The sequence below is a fragment of the Apostichopus japonicus genome, chromosome 8, assembly GCF_037975245.1.
Source record: "Apostichopus japonicus isolate 1M-3 chromosome 8, ASM3797524v1, whole genome shotgun sequence".
In the NCBI taxonomy this organism is placed as follows: Eukaryota; Metazoa; Echinodermata; class Holothuroidea; order Aspidochirotida; family Stichopodidae; genus Apostichopus; species Apostichopus japonicus.
Genome location: NC_092568.1, coordinates 26,207,175 through 26,225,207, shown reverse-complemented (window position 1 = coordinate 26,225,207; position 18,033 = coordinate 26,207,175). Strand labels below are relative to the sequence as shown.

Sequence of the window (18,033 nt, the reverse complement as noted above, 5' to 3'; positions counted from 1 at the left end):
ATGTTTCTCTGAAATGCACGGAAGCGTAGAAGGAACATTGCATTGACAAGTTACCAAATTGACAAATCAACAATTATCTGCAAATTGACGCGATGGTAATGTGACAAAATTCAGAAAATTGACGTTTTGACGAGATAACGGATCTCGTCAATGCATCAATTTTCTGCAAATTGACGAGTGGATCACTTACTACCATCTCGACAAAATGACAAATTCAGAAATTGACATTTTGACAAGATAACGGTTCTCGTCAATGCATCACTTTTCTGCAAATTGACAAGATGCACAGTTGCTACCCTGAATAAAAAGTTGATGCATTCACGAGATCTGTTATCTCGTCAAAACGTCAATTTTCTGAATTTTGTCATGTTGCCATCTCGTCAACTCGTCAATTTGCAGATAATTGTCGATTTGTCAAGTCACTAACTCGTCAATGCAATGTCCTTTCTACGTTTTCGTAGAAATGCTCATTTTCAAGTCATCATTTTATTAGATAATGCTGTGTTGTATTTAAGCCAGAATCCAGAGTGCTTTAGGTGGTCAGAGGTTATATTTACATGGGTGCATGCAAGTATATGATTAAACACTACAGCATCCTCTTCATTCTGCAAGGTTCTCATTTGAGCACTAGTCATATATTTGTATCCCACATAAAATAGTGTTAACCTTTAGTTAGATAAGCTGGAGGAGCTTTCTTAAGAAAAGATTTTAAGACAAAAGTTGAGACTGAAAAGATCATTTGCAAACATAATTGAGTGAATAAATGTAACCAAGTGAATAACTTGAGTAGTATATATCGTGCCACTTCACCCCCCCCCCCCCGAGGCCTCTACTGGGAGCCGAAGGCCCCCGTTTTTTCGGGGGCCCCATTTATTCGGGACCCTTCGCCACCTTGGACTGGAAGCCGATTCGGAGGCTCCCGTTTTTTTTTTTTGTGATTAAGCTACGGTCAAGCGGACTAAACAAAGGCTTTTATCGGGTGTATCTACACAAACAGTAGTCAAATTATATATATAATACAGTTATCTGTTTTTGTTTTTTTGTTTTTTTTTTGTTTTGAGCCGTTTCGAGGGGCTCCCGTTTTTGTGAATAAATTATTCCCTAAAGCCTCCACCAAATTGGAAAAGAGAAGTCGTAGTACCAAACCAGCAATAGTTGCAAGACCTACCAATGCAATTAATATTCAGAATGTAACTTCCTACACACAAACTGGAGGGAATGTATACACGTACACGCTTTAACCCTAGCGCTCCGTTGTAACAGAAGTCGTAGTACCAAACCAGCGATAGTTGCAAAACTTGCCCAAATGCAGTCATTAATATCCAGGATGTACTTTCCTACGTGAACTGTCACAAACAACTAACGTAACGGTCAAGCGGAACTCAACTAAAACGCTTATCGAGAGTGTTAGATGTATAGAAGATACCGTGCATCGGCGCCAAGGTCCTTCACGGTGAAAGAGATTTGAAGCTAAACGAGTTGTAACGCGACTAGATGATATGATATGATTTCAAACGGGATCGCTAGGATGATAGCATCCGACCACTTTCTCAAATACTGAGGTAGGCAAAGGCACCCTATTCGACATCACTGCAGTGCAGCCACGATGAACAAAGTTGTTTAGATAACAAGTGAAGAACAGAAACAAACCCCTTTTTCAAGTTCACAAACCAGAAATACCAAATCCACGGAAGACTCCGCACATCCCCAGTTGAACAACTTAACAATCAAGTTGAAAAAGAATCAATCATATATGAATGACCTTCTCCGAAGATCAGAAAATAACATTTCGTGTGCATATTGTGAATTGCATTTTCATTACCATCCAAATGATTTTTTTTTGTGAGTGGCTTATACTGACATGCATAAAAGCTGCATGGTACCATACTCGACTAATGGCTGCAAACATAACATGTCTCTAGCAAATATGATAGCACAGGGGAATGCAAATAAAAAAAAGAAAACATTACGTGTTGGACACAACATTTCTGAATTAAGATCAACAGTGTATAAATCACTAATTAGGTTTATCTGATGTTAGTCTGGGTGAAGGATATCCCGTGAAATGTGAATATCTACATGGCTTGCATAAAAGTGTCTTTTTTTCAATAGTTAAATGAAAAAAAACAATCCGACTCTGTGCTAGTTCTGTTCGCGTTCCATACGATGCTTTTCGATCGCATGTAGTTGCAAACATAACTCGCACCAGCTGTGGTCAGAATCAGAAAATATCTTGAAATGGAAAAAGGCGATCTTTCTGATTCTTCCACGCTCCTCGGTGATCTTGTAGAGGCCAGAAAACAGATAGCTGAGTTAAAGGAAAAACTTCATCTCTGCAAGCAAAAAGAGGTACAACCATCTGAATTAATTGACATTTTCGTATAACCCGTCCTAACAGTAACACTGTTACAATAACATGTTGCCTGGTACTAATATTAATTAGTACATAGTTGTCAATGTCCTAAGCCCACAATAATCATCGAATTTACAGTGATTTTCTTGCCTACAGAATAGGCCTTACTTAAAGGCGTAAATACCAGGCCTAACGTTAGTATAGTTTTCACGGTCATTAATTTGGCAGTAAGTATGTATATCATTGACATTTACAGAGCTTAGCCAAAGATAGCCCTAACTAAGGCTAAGTGATTGTGATGTCAATGACACCACAGTGATAGGCCTAGCCTAGGTGGTTTGAAAGTCTGTCGCATGGATGTGGCATGTAATGGTTAATGATGCATCAGAGGTACTAGGAGGTAATTACTAGGCTACATACAGTTCAATACAAAAACCTCATAGTTAAATACATACCTTAAAAGCCTTCCTCGAAAGTCAGGTCTGTTGGGTATGGTAAATTATTAAAGTAAGAAATATTGTTGCTTGTGGAAGATTCTGTGATAGCCACGGTCCTTTTATTGTGGCAACTGCTTGATGTGGATTTTTCTTATGGAACCCTAGGCAAAAATAATGCCATGATTAATGAGCTATGTAAAGAAGTGAACAAAATCTTTCCTCATCAACTTTGGAAGAATTCCCCCTAACAGTCCCTCCTCTTCATCCTATCTCCACATTCCACCCATGGATCAATGTGCATACTGTATATAGGTCCAATCATAACAACTCACATTATTCACCTTCATACATAATCCACAGCAAAATATTATATAGTGAAGTGGCTTGCATTCCTTGTTGCCATTATCGTTGAAAATTCTTATTCTATTTGTTGACTATAGCATGCTTTTAAGCAATGATATTTCATGTGGTTTGATTAGTTACAGAATTTCCATTTGCCAAATCCTGATGAAGGAATTGACAGAGAAGGATCAGATGATGACAAAAGAAAGGTGAATGAGTTATGTAATAAAGACATCAGAAGATACAGTAGGCAACTCATCCTTCCAGAGATTGGGGTCAAAGGTAATATCATTTCCTTTCACATTCCTCATAATTTTACTAATCATTCAAGGGTCATATAAAGGGAAGTGAAACAAGTGAGCCTTCACTAGTGCACATTATAAGACATATTTGTGATACAATGCAATTCATTTCCTTTCATATCCCAGATTGTCAATCCCAGAAACATATTTAGATGTCAACACAGTTATCAAGACAGTAAGATGAAATTAGATTGTTAAATTGCTTGAGAATCATCTTGATTTGACTGTACTGTTATTAAATATTCTGAAAACTAAAGTTGCATCAGGAATAAAGTTAGCTATTGAATGAAAGTGTTATCAAAAGCATGTTTGAAATTTACTTGCAAACATAATAACTCATGCCAACATAATAACTCATTCAAAAAGACTCATGTGTAATATATGTTATTATATGTTATTGAATAACTCATTCAAAAAGACTCATGTGTAATATATGTTAAGACTCATGTGTAATATAATTTATTTAATACCATATCATTTATCTTGCCAATGAAAGTTGTGACAATTTTTTTGAGAGTCTGGTGTTTGTATTTTCAGGTCAGTTGGCACTAATCAATAGTTCTGTACTCCTGGTGGGAGCTGGTGGCTTAGGATGTCCATCAGCAATTTACCTGGCTGCTGCAGGAGTGGGTAAGATATTTTTTAACATTTTCTTTGTGTAAGAATTATTTTTTTTTGTAAATATGGGAAACACTATGGAGCAATAACTACCTTCCTTCAAAAGTTGCAAGTATTGTAGCAAAAGCTAGGTAAGGCCAAAGAACTTCAAATACAGAGTGTTATTGTTGCAAAATCCTTGAATGAGAACAAAAGAGAGGACAAGGAAATATTTAAACGGAATGAGCCATGCCAGTTCACAGGTCCAAGCAGACAACGGTAAATTCCATTCTGTTTGATTTAATTGCATGCATCTTCCTCTCCCCCATTCACTCAGCTTACCCTAACACCAGTAAAGGAGAGAGAGAGAGGAGAATGTTCTGTGTCATATTTTTGTATATGTCCATGTGCCCAGCTAGAAGATAGAGTGGACCATGATGCAATCGGTAGGAAAAGACAAAGGTTGTAACTTTATACTGACAGAGAACGAATTGTTGATTGTATGCCCTCAGTGAATCGTAAAATCTCATAGTATGGACACATACATAGGTAAGATATCCATCACTAATATTACACATCCATAGTATTTACTTTGTTTGTCCCTTCAACCTACCTTTAGGGCATATTGGAGTCGTAGACTACGATGAAATTGAACTGGACAATCTCCATCGACAGGTTCTCCACACAGAGGAGAGGCTTGGCAAATCAAAATGCAAGTCAGTAGCGGACAGTATCCATTGGTAAGTGAAACACCAGCGCAACTGAAAAAAACAGCTTGAGCAGTTCTACAGCTTTTAAAGAAGACTACTAATATAGATACTTCAAAAGTTGTACCATAATAGTTAATTTCACATGGATTGTGGAACATACTGTACTGTACCATCGATGTAACTCTTATAACTTGCACCCTATGGGAAGACCCCGGGGGCACAAGTGGTTGTGGCACACTGAGGTGCCCCAGGAGAGATTGATTGAATTGTGCACACCTTGGTGTGTAGGTGTGACAAGTTACCAATGACCAGGGTTAAGTTGTAAAGTCATGTGCGAGGGCCTTGGCCCTGAACAAGACTGTAAACCTAAATATAAAAAATAACTGCATTTTGCATTAGGTTGTTACTCTCCATCATTCAGACCAAGGCCTATATGTTTCACAAATATTTGAATATCTCACCAACTAAACAAGAGATCTGTATAGTTTCTAGCACATTTTCATTTTGTTTTCATGTACCCAAACTTATCATTAATGATCAAGTATGGTATATAGGTAGACTGTAGTAAATTCAAGTTCAAGGCAAACAGGAGCTTTGACTGTGTTTGTAATTAAAGCTGTAGTCTGTAAGCATGGAAAAGAAACTGGTCTGTAGCTATTTTGAACCACAAATTCCTCAGAAGCAAGGAAAATGACAATATTACAGAATGATTCATAAAGAAATAGACATGTCTGTGGTACGATACTGGTATTTAAACAATTGAGAATCAACTACCAACATTTCTACATATTCTCATTCACATTTTTTCAAGGTGTTTCAGGTTTCTGTTTATTCATTCCAATTCTTCATTTTGTATAAACATTTTGTGAATATATGTTTGGGCAATACTTTGCAATAAAATAAGAATGAATTATCTCTAAAACCATTAATGATTGATATAATTTCAGTGATTTAAAGATGGACAAGTTTCAAATTACTTTACTAAATGTCACCCTCTTAATTAGTCCTTGGAATGATATTTGCTTATTTTTTCAGTGCTGATATCTGTCAAAAGAATATTTTCAAGTCATAAAGGTTCATAATACAGTTCATTGTCATACTCAACAGAAGTGATTGGATATTAACCAAAGTAGACACTGAAACAAATGGATGCACATTGAATCATGTCGACAAATGTCTTATACATTTGACAAGAAATTCTTACCATAATGTGTGCATTGTGAACATGTGTTTGTAGAAAACGTAATAAAAAACAAAAATAAAGATAAATTGCACCATTTTAGTGTTGAAACTTCAGGTTAACAATATTTTCATCAAAAAGATCTCCATAGTCTCTTCCAAATGACTGAAACATTTTCCTATTTTTTTGTTCACAGTTTAAATTCATCTATAGTATGCAAGCCTCATCATATTCAACTCGACCAGGAGAATGCCTTGCCTCTGATTAAGCAATATCCTTTTACTTCCTATAAAATGCTTTCTTGTTCTTTAAAAGGGCTGGTATAACAGTTATCAACTCTGTAAAATGACTTGTCATTGGTTTGAAGAAGTATCATGTACTTTTGAAGAGTTTGTTTCATGTCAGTTGTCTGTGAGTGTCTATGGCTAGGTTTGTATTTCACACAAGACATTTCTCAACTGTAGGCTTAATAAAAGATTTGTAAAAGATCACAGATTGTAGAAAGATTAAGAATAACAGAAACATTTTGTCGGGAGTAGAATTCCAGCCATTGACCTTACAGTAGTTTGTCCAGTGTTCTGACTTCATATGACCATCCAGACATGGCAAATCAATTCATTTTTATGGTAAAGGGTGTGAAGACTTGCGCAAAAAGAAACGTCTTATGCCTGTAATCTGACCTAGTTTCGAATGAGGTGTAACAGAAGTGTTAGACACCACCATTGGTCCCAGAAAATACACACACAGCTTGCTACCGTCAGTAATTAGACACTAGTGTAGACAGGAAATACAGCTGCGGTCAATACCCACAGCACAGTGTATAAACGATACAGTGATGGACATCTCGGGTCCAGCTAAAGATAACAAGGTATCACGTTTCATTACTGTCTGCATTTTGTAGTGACACGAACAAAACGTCACTTGCAAGCAACAGAAAGTTAACTTTTTCAGATGGCCGCACGCAGTTTGGGGCGAGTCTTCAATGCCTTTAGTTGTCAGAATAACTTGCTCACAGAAGTTACTGTACCTTAACTCTTACAAACATATGACATTGTCCTGGATTGCACAGACAATGTTGCAACCAGATACCTTCTGAATGATGCCTGCGTCTTAGCTGGTAAACCTCTTGTCTCAGCCAGTGCACTGAGATTTGAAGGTCAGGTGAGTTATAACGACAAAACGGTTAAGGAAGATGAAGAAGAAGAAGAATTAAAAACAGAATATAATTGTGTGTGTATGAGAAGAAGAAGCATTACTTTGTTTCATCCCAGAGGTAGCCCACTTTTAAACACATTCCTGCTATTCCACAGACATTCCCTGTTGAATGAAGAAGAGACTATATACACAACAAGGAATATTTCGTATTAACATTTTGTTTTGGTCAGTTTGAGTTGTGTATTAGTGTCTTTTGCAAATTACTGAGAAAGGACAAAGATTCTGGGAACAAAACTGCAAGGTGTGTAGGGAATTTTGGTAAGTTTTGCATAGCCTTGTGCTATATTATACCAGATGAATTATTCACTGAATACATTCCAAACATGCCCAAGGCTCTGCTTCAAATCTGTCATATTTAATAAACTGAATCGATTATGCCACAACGAAGCCATGTGTAACATTCTTAATTTCTTAGGCAAGTGTTCAAGATTTCAGTTGCTCGTTTCTCATATTTCCTCAGCTGACAGTTTACAACCACGAGGGAGGACCCTGCTATAGATGTTTGTTTCCTCGACCACCCCCGCCAGAGACGGTCACAAATTGCTCAGATGGTGGAGTGTTAGGTGTTGGTGAGTTGGGCACTGCAATTAATCCAAAAGTGTGGTCAAAGATGCATCATGGGGCATATCTACAGGAAATAATATTTGAAAATTACTATCTCTGGTGTGTGAGCATACTTTATCAAAACTGGAAATTTTCTTCTGTTTCTGTTTTTTGTTGTTGCATGTAGCTGAATGTTGCTATACCGCGTGGAGGTACAGTATTGAGTGGGATAGTAATGTTCTGTATGTGTCGGTTCGCAACTGTTCAAACATTTCTCTTTTCGAAACATCAAGAGGGAATTGTCACCTTTGAATTATTTACTTCATGGAAAGTTCATTTACAGTAACACAGAATTATAGTGACTGAGAACAAACAATGTGAAAATAAATTCCAAAACAATTGTTATTTAGAAGTGGTGATCTGTTGTATCTAAATACTTCTGAACATATGCCAATTGATTTTGTATGTCCCAATCTTTAAGCCCATTGTTTCCATGCAGTTGTTCAAAGGTGGTTTGAATTGAGCAAATCGTTTAGAAGGTTCAATGTTCTTTTTGTATGTTTAGTTTTCTGGAGAAAAAAAAACAAATATAAATTCTAAAGTCTTAAACATGTTGCAGTTAAATAAGATTTTTGTACACTAAAGTATTTTCATGATGTATATCTCAAGTCACCATAATGTAGATATGATGTTGGTTTTGTCAATGTTACACGTTACCAATGTTATAAGTCTAACTAATGAATGTGTCTTTGTTACCACAGTACCTGGCATTATGGGAAACCTTCAAGCCTTGGAAGCCATCAAGATAATCACTGGTTTGAAAGGTAAGATATACCAATGCATACTATACTGTACCTCATGGTTGACATACACACCTTACTAATGGGCAGAATCAACTGTTTACAGCGTTGTGCATTAACTTTGTATCAATGAGGTACCCTGATGGTCGGATGGATATGCAAATTATAATTGGCCTAATTATGTTTCTTATGATCTTTGTGCATCTTGAACTACATTTGAGAGTCCAGGTAAAGACAGCGATGATTTTGCTGAGTGTTTTCTGGCAATATGTTCAGTATCCTGAAATGGCTGATAGAATAAAAAAGGTGTTTAAGGAAGATGATTAATTTTCATCATATTGCATACAAAAATATATAATTTAAAGTGATTGAATAAAATTTAATATCTGTGGCAGTTTTTAGAGACACTCATTACTGTGAACATGTAAAGTTCATAAGGCAAGCATGGTGCAAAACTGATTTGTGGAGAGCAGACGACATGAAAGAAAACACTTAGGTTCATTGCTCTGTAGTTAACTTGTCCTTATTAGATGCACATGAATAGCAGGTCAGTTGACAGGAAAACTTAACCTTGGTGGCTATTAGTCTACATGTCCTTGCTATAGACTCACAGAGGGTGTTGCTGTACTCACAAAGGGTGTTGCTGTAGACTCATAAAGGGTGTTGCTGTAGACTCACACAGGGTGTTGCTGTAGACTCACAAAGGGTGTTGCTATAGACTCACAAAGGGTGTTGCGATAGACTCACAAAGGGTGTTGCTATAGACTCACAAAGGGTGTTGCTGTAGACACACAAAGGGTGTTGCTGTAGACTCACAAAGGGTGTTGCTGTACTCACAAAGGGTGTTGCTATAGACTCACAAAGGGTGTTGCTGTAGACTCACAAGGGTGTTGCTATAGACTCACAAAGATTGTTGCTATGGACTCACAAAGGGTGTTGCTATAAACTCACAAAGGGTGTTGCTATAGACTCACAAATGGTGTTTGTTGTACAAGGAAGAAAACACTCAGTGGTTGTTGCCTGATCTCATGTCCATTTCTTGCAGGACAAATTATTCATAGCCTTTAGAATGTAAAATTTTCAACTGTTTGAAGTGATCTTTTCAATGAATTGGAATTGAAGCATCAAAGATTTCTGAGGAAAGTTGGACGTTACTGCCTTTTTTTATACCTCAGTGTGTGGAAAACAAGCAAAAATTTGAATACATTGATTGTCCAAATAGTTCTCTGCATTAAACCTCCCTATCCTCTGCAGCATCTTACGTTCAAAAGTTATTATTGTTCGACGGTTTGTATGGAAGCTTCAGAAGCATCAAGTTACGAGCCAGGAAGAAAGATTGTTCCATCTGTGGTGAGACGCCTACAGTGACTGGACTAATAGATTATGAGAGTTTCTGTGGTGCAGGACCTTCAGATAAAGTAAGACAGATTTAATTTAGTAATGTCTATATTTTGTCCTGATATAATAATTACTATATTTACATGGTTTGAAGATGTCAATTGGGGAAAACTGCTTCATAGATATATCTTAAAAGTGTTTGCTCAGTCGATTTTGATCAATGTGTCCAATGATAATTGACACTATATATAGACGTACACAGTTTGATTTGTCAGGTTTTTAAATAAAGCTTTTAATAAAGTTTTCTAACCTGCTCTTTGCATTTGATTTAATAAATAATAAAAGTGTCTGGAGGAAAAAAATGTGGAAAAAAATCGATCAAATTTGATTCTGGCTACATTTAGTTTTCAGTTTTAGTGTTACCTTCTTGTATTGTATTATTTATGTTTTGATTCTTTAGTGAACTTTATTAGGTAATAGTGCCTTTGAATATGTTGTATGGAATTGTTGCATGTTATAAATACATTTTATTATGATTTTTATTATTGTTATTATTATTAAATTCATTAATTACTCACTCAGGTACCTCAATTGTTAGAAAAATCTATGAGTTTAATCAATTGTTATTGTAGTTTGAGCAAATACTCCAAAAATCATTGACCAGCACATAAAAACCAAAGTTACCTTAGATCAGCTTGTTGCAAAACATTTATACTTGTGACATTAACGTAACGATTGACTCTGCCAATATTTTATAACGTTGCTTCTACTAAACAGATTTTATCTCCAACTGGTGAAAGAAGAATGCATTCTAAACAATCTTGTGGAAGTTTCATTCAGTGTGTACTATTAAAGTAAAACACTGAAGGAAATTAACATCACTTTCATTGTTTGACACTGACGACAAAATATTTTGTGTTTCTTTACTTCTCATTCGTCGATTTTGACCTTGAAGAGGATAGGTTTCCAACTTTGACTGAATATGATGCGAAATCAACAACATACAAATAAACTTCTTTTTTTTTCATATTCATATCCCACATTTGAAAAACAAAGTAACTTTGTAACTTTGGAAGAAAAGCAAAACAAAAAACAAACAAATATATTATGGGTGCAAATTTCACAAGGGTGCTTAAGTATTCCTCTTTGTTTCGTCAAAAAAAATATATTCAGGACAATCCATTAAATATATAGTCTTAGTGAAGAATTACCAGCAGCGATTATTCTGTAGGCAACTAAAAAGTTTATACTATATTTTTCATATTATTAAGGTAGACTTTCTTATCATAAAACCTGACCAATAAATTTCTAAATAGAAACTGCACAGACTGTTTACTTTCATTGATGATGATTTCAAAATCCTCAATCTTTTTTCCAATTTTATAATTCTCTTCCACTTCATAGTGTATGCTACTACACATTCTTACCCCGGAGGAGAGGGTAACAGCCAAACAGCTCAAAGAGCATCTCGGAAGCAATTCTCCGCCTCTCCTGATAGATGTCAGACCTCCTGTTGAGTTTGACATTTGCCACCTTCCAAATTCGTGCAGTATCCTTTTTACCCTGTCTTGTTAAAATAAAAAAATCATTTTCAACTGTTGTTTTTTTTTTTTGGGGGGGGAGGGGGGGTCCAGTATAATAATGTAAAAGTAAATATTTAAATATAGGATTTTAACAACCTGACAAAATTATATAACAAAATGGCAATTTCATTGAATTTATTCGCCAATATTCTATTTGATATTAGGTTTCCATAGTGGAGGGCAAAAACGTTAGAATGTGGAAGAAGCAAGTTGGAAGAAACTAGTTGTTTGCAAAATATTCAGTGTTTATATGTAATAGTCAGCAAACTTTGAAAGCAGTTATGTTTCTATATGGAAATTTGTAACTAAGTAACTTTGTAACTAATTTAATTATATGTAACTAAGTTTTAAAGACAATTGCCTTTAACATTTTTTCAAATGTTATGGGTAAAGGTTGGTATGAATGGTGGTTACTCACTGTTTCAAAAAAAAAGTTTATAATAAGATTAAGTAATTAATTAAGTAACTGGTCAATACATGTTATATTTCACATTATTATGAATAACAAAGGATATTACATGGTTATTTCAAGAAATGTTCTTAATTTTTCCATCAGTTTACCTGTTATTTATTCACTGATATGATATTTGATAAGTTTTCCATAGCGGAATGTGGAATTATGAGACAATTTTTTGTTGTTGTACAATTCATGTTTATCTTTAACACACTCCTCAGATATTCCATTAAATACCATAAGAAAAGAGAGCACTGAATACGTGTCAGACGCAATACGACAGTCTGCTTCTTCCAAGGGATTAAAGGAATATATTCCAGGTTAGTCTCCTTTAAACTTAATATTTAAGTTCAACAACTACAAAGTACACATTTCCATGGTTGAAAACTATTTATTTCCACTTCACCATAACATAAACAAAGTGAACATATAACATTTGAATATACAATACAAATACATTCCATAGGAATCAAACAATTGATATATACAAATGATGTGAAGTGGGGGAGACCTGGCAGAAGCAGAGCTTATCAAAGCCAGGCCACCAACAAAAAACCCACACCCCCCCCACCAAAATACACCTAAACATTGGAAAAGAAGCTTGAAACTTTACACGTGCTTAATAATAATAATATCTTATTATCAGAAGTATTACGCTTCATTGTGAAAGAGTGGTCATAAGACTTAACATTGTCTTTAAGACCAGCCAGCGTTACTAAACAAATAGGTAAGTGATCGCTGACAACATCAGAAATAATAATACCTGATGAGCTATTATGTTTGTGATCATTAGTAAATATATTATCTATGAGTGTAGCAGATGTAGGAGATATCCTAGTTGGTTTAACAACGGTAGGTACCAGTGAAAACGAATTTAACATGTTGATAAAATCCGCTACATATTCGGGTGTATCAACCTCTAGCAAATTTATATTAAAATCGCCTAAAATGTAGCATGTTTTTGAACAAATACCAGCTGATTGTAATAAATGATTAAATGTAGAGTTGAATTGATTGATACTAAGGTGGTCGATATACAACCCCTACAATTACTGATTTTGTTTTAGAGAGCCATAATTTAATAAACATGGATTCAAAACAAGTAATATTGACATTGTCATTTTACATAACTGCTGATGTCATCATAAACAGAAAAGGTTAATAAATTATTGACATACATAGCCACTCCTCCACCGGTTGAATAATTTCGGTCCCGGTGAATAAAAGTACTTTCAACTTTCAATAGGTACCAGTGAAACTGGTATTCAAATTGAAACTGGTATTAAAATATTAATACTTTTAATAGGTACCAGTGAAACTTTCATAATAGCTCGTTGGTGAACAAAAGTATACCTGCGTATATCAAATAGCTCAACGGGACTAGTGGCATGCAGCCATGTTTCAGAAATAGCTATAACAGAAAAGTTGTGCTTGCATGAAAAAAGAAGTTGCAATAAAGCTTTCATCAGTTTTTACTTAGACTCCTAATATTTACATGGAGAAAGTTCAAATTTTCACTCAGATTACCTATTGAAAAAAAGTCAGCAGTTTTATCATTATCTATATATTTACTAGATAAATCCCTAGCAGCACCCAAACCAGAAGCAGGGTCAATGTTATATGAGTTGAGAAGGTCAGTTAATGATATATCTGTGTGATTAGTACTAAACATTAAACAAGAAATTCAGAAGAAAAAAAAAACTGTAACGATAATAACAAAAATCCAGTAAGTCCAGAGCCAAATAACACTATGCAAATGACTACAAACATACAGTAACTGAGAGATAAACAATTCAAGCGATGAGTCACGATTCCATATAACAGTATATTCCAGTACGTGTTATGCAACCGTGTTGAGTACTGTTTATAACTGAAACAATTTCAGTGACTAGTCACCATTCCATATAACAGTATAACCAAAGGACTACATTCCAGTGTGTTACGCAACTGTGTTGGGTACTGTTTATAAACAATGGATAGGTTAAAGTGGTATAACGTTGCGATCAGCGATATGGTGATGATAATAACAATTTCTGTAGGTCCGATATATTTTTTATTCGTTTAACGACACTTCTGCCGTCCCTATTAATGGAGACTGACACATTCCAGTCAATTGTCCAGGCACTAGATGTAGATTTGTGCTCCTAGGCTGCCTTTAACAGGGATTGATTGATATAAGTTAGATCCTCCTTGATGACTATTCCGGTGTGTTTTAATTTTCTACGACTGTATAGGAATTGTGATCTGATTTGATAAGAGTTAAACTTGATATGACCCCCCTCGGTCGTCCAACAGATTTTGCCCCGACTCTGTGACACCGATCGATGTGTTCTGTCTGAAGGTTTACTTGAAGTTTCTCCTTGGCCAGGGTCATTATTTTGTGACTGACGTTTTCTTCCAAGGTCTCAGTTATGCCGAACACTCTGACACAATTTCGTCAGAAGTATTGTTCTATTTCATTTACTTTATGCCGTAGAGTGTCATTTTCTGTTTGGTAAGTCGTCATGGTTGTTCTGAGTTGATCGTTCTCTAATTTAAGATTATCAGTTTTGTTTTCCAAATCAAAGAGAGTGCTTATCTTGGTTTCATACCCATCTTCATATCTTCATTGGGGGATGTCAGTGACTAATAGTTTGCTGTCAAATTTCATGAATAAGGAGAGGTTGAGTCAAACTTGTTAAACTTAAATATGTTGGTGAACTTTATGTTATTTCTAAATCTCATTCAAGTGATTAATTTAAATATAAGTAAATATTACTAACTGCTCTTCAAACACAAATCCTGCTTCCATCTTTCTTTACAGTTATCGTCATCTGTCGCCGTGGTAACGATTCACAGCTTGCCGTACAGAGTCTCGTGAATAAAGTCTCGACTGACCTTGTTCCATCATTTAAAGATGTAATCGGTGGTCTGACAGCATGGGCTCATCAGGTTGACCCTAATTTCCCACAATACTGAGAAACAAAATTCATACGTAGAAGAAATATTCTCAGAGAGGTCATCGTAATGGTCATCGTAGTAGCATTGCCTTCAAGTATGCTAGGAAGTCCAGCCGTGGTCACTCTTGCCGAAATTATCAACGGGCATTTTACTGCTACCCTCCGAGCACTTATCAATCATGAGACAATTCTGAACACTCCTTGGTGACTGGGAACGATTTGGACAGTCAGAATCGCCACAAGATTACTTTTGAAAAACTTTCAGCTGTTTTTAAGCAAGCTAAAATGTCTGATCAATATTAATGTCCTTTAAAAGTCCATAATACTTTTATGTAAGGGAGGTGTTGGGTCGATTGAACTTAATGAGTGAATGTGCAATATATTAGGGAGGTTTGGATATGAGATGGTGTGGGGTGTGGTAGCTTAGTTAACTGCTTGTTTAATTGAAAGTTCAGATATGTAACATCTGCATCTGAAAACTTGTGAAATGGTGAGATGTTTATACTTTCACTGAAACGTCTGTTATTATACAGCATGTTTAACCAAACAGTAGCCCTTGTTGGGAGGTTAGAGTTCCTCTTTCTATAGTCAACACAGAGAACATATCCAAGGATATAATACAGGTGTTGTAAAACAAGGTGATTGGAGACAACATTAATTTGTGCTCAATCCATAATCATCCTGTTTGTGGTATATTTCAGCTATGGTTGTAATTCAAATATAAAGATAAAATCTGTTTTTTGCCTTACTTCTTGCTTACAGTTTGCTCAAGCTTTTATAATCGATTTCCATACATTAACCTCCCTGCATGAGGAGGTCAGTGGAGGTCAGATGGGTTAATGTCCCTACATACACCCGGACTAAAGCCAGACAAAGATGATTAATGTGAGAACCTTCAAATGCACTTGTTACAAGTTGCTATACATGAAGCTATTTAATATCAAGTTAACTTATTATTTATGTTTTTTATACATTAAAAATGATGCACAATTAATTAGTACACATGTCTCTTCCTTAGTTTTGTGTTTAATGTGTTTAAGTGTTTAATTGAGAGTTGACACATTTCTTAATAAAAAAGAAGTTGGTAGGATTTTGGTATGGACTGTAGTGAAGTGTACCCAAAGACTGTACTTCACCTCATGTCCTGTCCATTGGGGGGGGGGGGGGGGGGTTAAGTGGGGTTAAATTTCACTGTCATAGTTGACTTTGATAGACATTGACGAGGTAATCTGTTGTAAGAAGTTGTAAATGGGTTGTTGTTGGCAAACTCTACATACCTCAATTAAAAGAGTAATGAAACTCTGGTTCATATCATATTCATAGACTTTGCAAAACCAGAGTAGCTCAAGTATGATCAGTTCATCATTGTTGTATTAGCTGTGCAGTACCACATTTTACCATGATTTGTATGTATGTGTGTATGTATGTATTTGTATGTATTTTAGATCCTCCTGCATGCAGGAACTCGCGAAGAAGCCTCATTGGCTAACCAAAGCTGCAAGCTGACCGAAGTCAGTCTCTTACATTCATATTTAACGTCCATGATTATGAATTGTCAATTGTCAACAACTCTGGAACTGGACGACATACATTAATCTTGGAGTGACTCGAACCGGGGACCTTATGATTGGAAGGCACCGGCGTTAACCACTGAGCTAACACTCCACACTTTTGGATTTATGGTGCTTTCATTGTTAGTTTAGATTAGTTTAGTTATGTTTAGTTTAGATTAGATTAGTTAAGAATAGTTAGTTTAGATTAGTTATGTTAAGTTTAGATTAGTTTGTTCAAAAGTGGATCTGGAGGGACAAAATGTTGCCATCAAAGGAACCCTAGTAGAATAAAACCTGAACATGGTCCCTTATATACTGTTGCAATTCTTAGGAAAACTGTCCAAAGCATTGTTAAAACCATTGTTATCAAAGTTTTTGGACAGTCTTGTAGACCTGAATTATATCTCTTTAGCAGCCTTCTTGCTTACTTGCTTTTTGGTTATGATGGCGAACTCTAGGTATAACCTTTGCAATCGTGCTGGCGTAGGTCTGTGTATGTGTGTGGCCAGCTTGTAAACAGGATATCTCAACAAACACAAGTTGAACCAATGTCATACTAGGTAGGTAGATTCCCCATGATTATAAATGTTCCCTAAATGTTTTGGTTCTCATCTCATGAAATTTATTGTCCAATTTAGTTCATACTTAGTATGGTGAGGTAACCACATAGTAAGTACATGGTCATTGCAACAAAAGTTTTTACTTCATTAATATTCATGGTGGGTGGGGCTTATTGTGAAATTGTCAAAAACATCATATAAACATGATATCTCAACAACCACAAGTTGAACCAATGTGATACTTGGTTGATAGATACCTGATGATGGTTAGATGTGCCCTGTTGTTCTTGGTTCTCATCTCATGAACATTAAAAAGTAGGCGGGGCTTAACGTAGAATTTGGTCCATACTGGTATGGTGATGTTGGTACATTATAAGCACATTTTCATGACGTCTCCAACTTTATGTAATTAGTATTCATCAAATTGCAAGAAATGGTTTTGAATCACAACACAAGAGCCAAATTTTCCTTGGTTCTAATCCTTTACATATTAGGTTTGTCACACTAAATTCATACAATCAACCGTGTTTTTTTGTGTGTGTATATCATAAGTATTAACCAGTGAACATAAAATTCTTAATCAGATATCTCTGAAATAGTACGTCTAATTAGCTTTAAACATGTACTTGGATACTACAATGTAAGTATATAGATAGATACATGCATATGAGATCATAAACTTTGACCTCATTAATATTCACTCCTGTAGCTGTTTTTATACTATGTCACTAAATAGACCTTGTTAACATGATAACTGATTCCTGGTACCTTCCTTTATATGTCACCGCATTATTCAATAGATAATCCCTCTTCATTATGGTGTGCACAAGTTCATGAATATTAACATGTATGGCTTAACAAACTGAATGTGTTTAGGCATCGAACCACTAAACGTTTTCGCTTTCACGTTTGGTATATATCAAGGTTGAAACATTGGAACCCAAACTGGGAGCTGAATTATACCTTCCCATACCATAATTTTGCTACATCTTTGGATAAAGCAACTCCAAGAATTTCCACTAAATCACTAAACAGCATGAGCCGCAGAACTTGAACATTATTAGGAAAATAACTGGAAAAATATGACACCAACCTGTAAAACATAGAGATAATATATGTTTAAGATA

The 18,033-nt window shown here is 35.6% G+C and overlaps 1 protein-coding gene across 2 annotated transcripts; it reads left to right on the top strand.

The window, feature by feature from the left end:
* The first annotated feature begins 2,159 nt into the window (after window positions 1-2,159).
* LOC139971319 (adenylyltransferase and sulfurtransferase MOCS3-like) lies at window positions 2,160-15,787 on the top strand. 2 transcript variants are annotated; one of them, XM_071977668.1, is made up of 12 exons: window positions 2,160-2,349; window positions 3,276-3,414; window positions 3,972-4,064; window positions 4,651-4,771; window positions 6,118-6,196; window positions 6,969-7,082; window positions 7,597-7,705; window positions 8,441-8,503; window positions 9,734-9,897; window positions 11,222-11,366; window positions 12,076-12,174; window positions 14,658-15,787. In XM_071977668.1, exons 1-12 carry the CDS (start codon window positions 2,239-2,241, stop codon window positions 14,810-14,812), a joined length of 1,392 nt encoding a protein of 463 aa, XP_071833769.1. In that variant the 5' UTR covers window positions 2,160-2,238; the 3' UTR covers window positions 14,813-15,787. The 2 variants fall into 2 exon arrangements, with proteins under 2 accessions (XP_071833769.1, XP_071833768.1); XM_071977667.1 differs by having other exon boundaries at window positions 3,270-3,414.
* The last annotated feature ends 2,246 nt before the right edge of the window (window positions 15,788-18,033 follow it).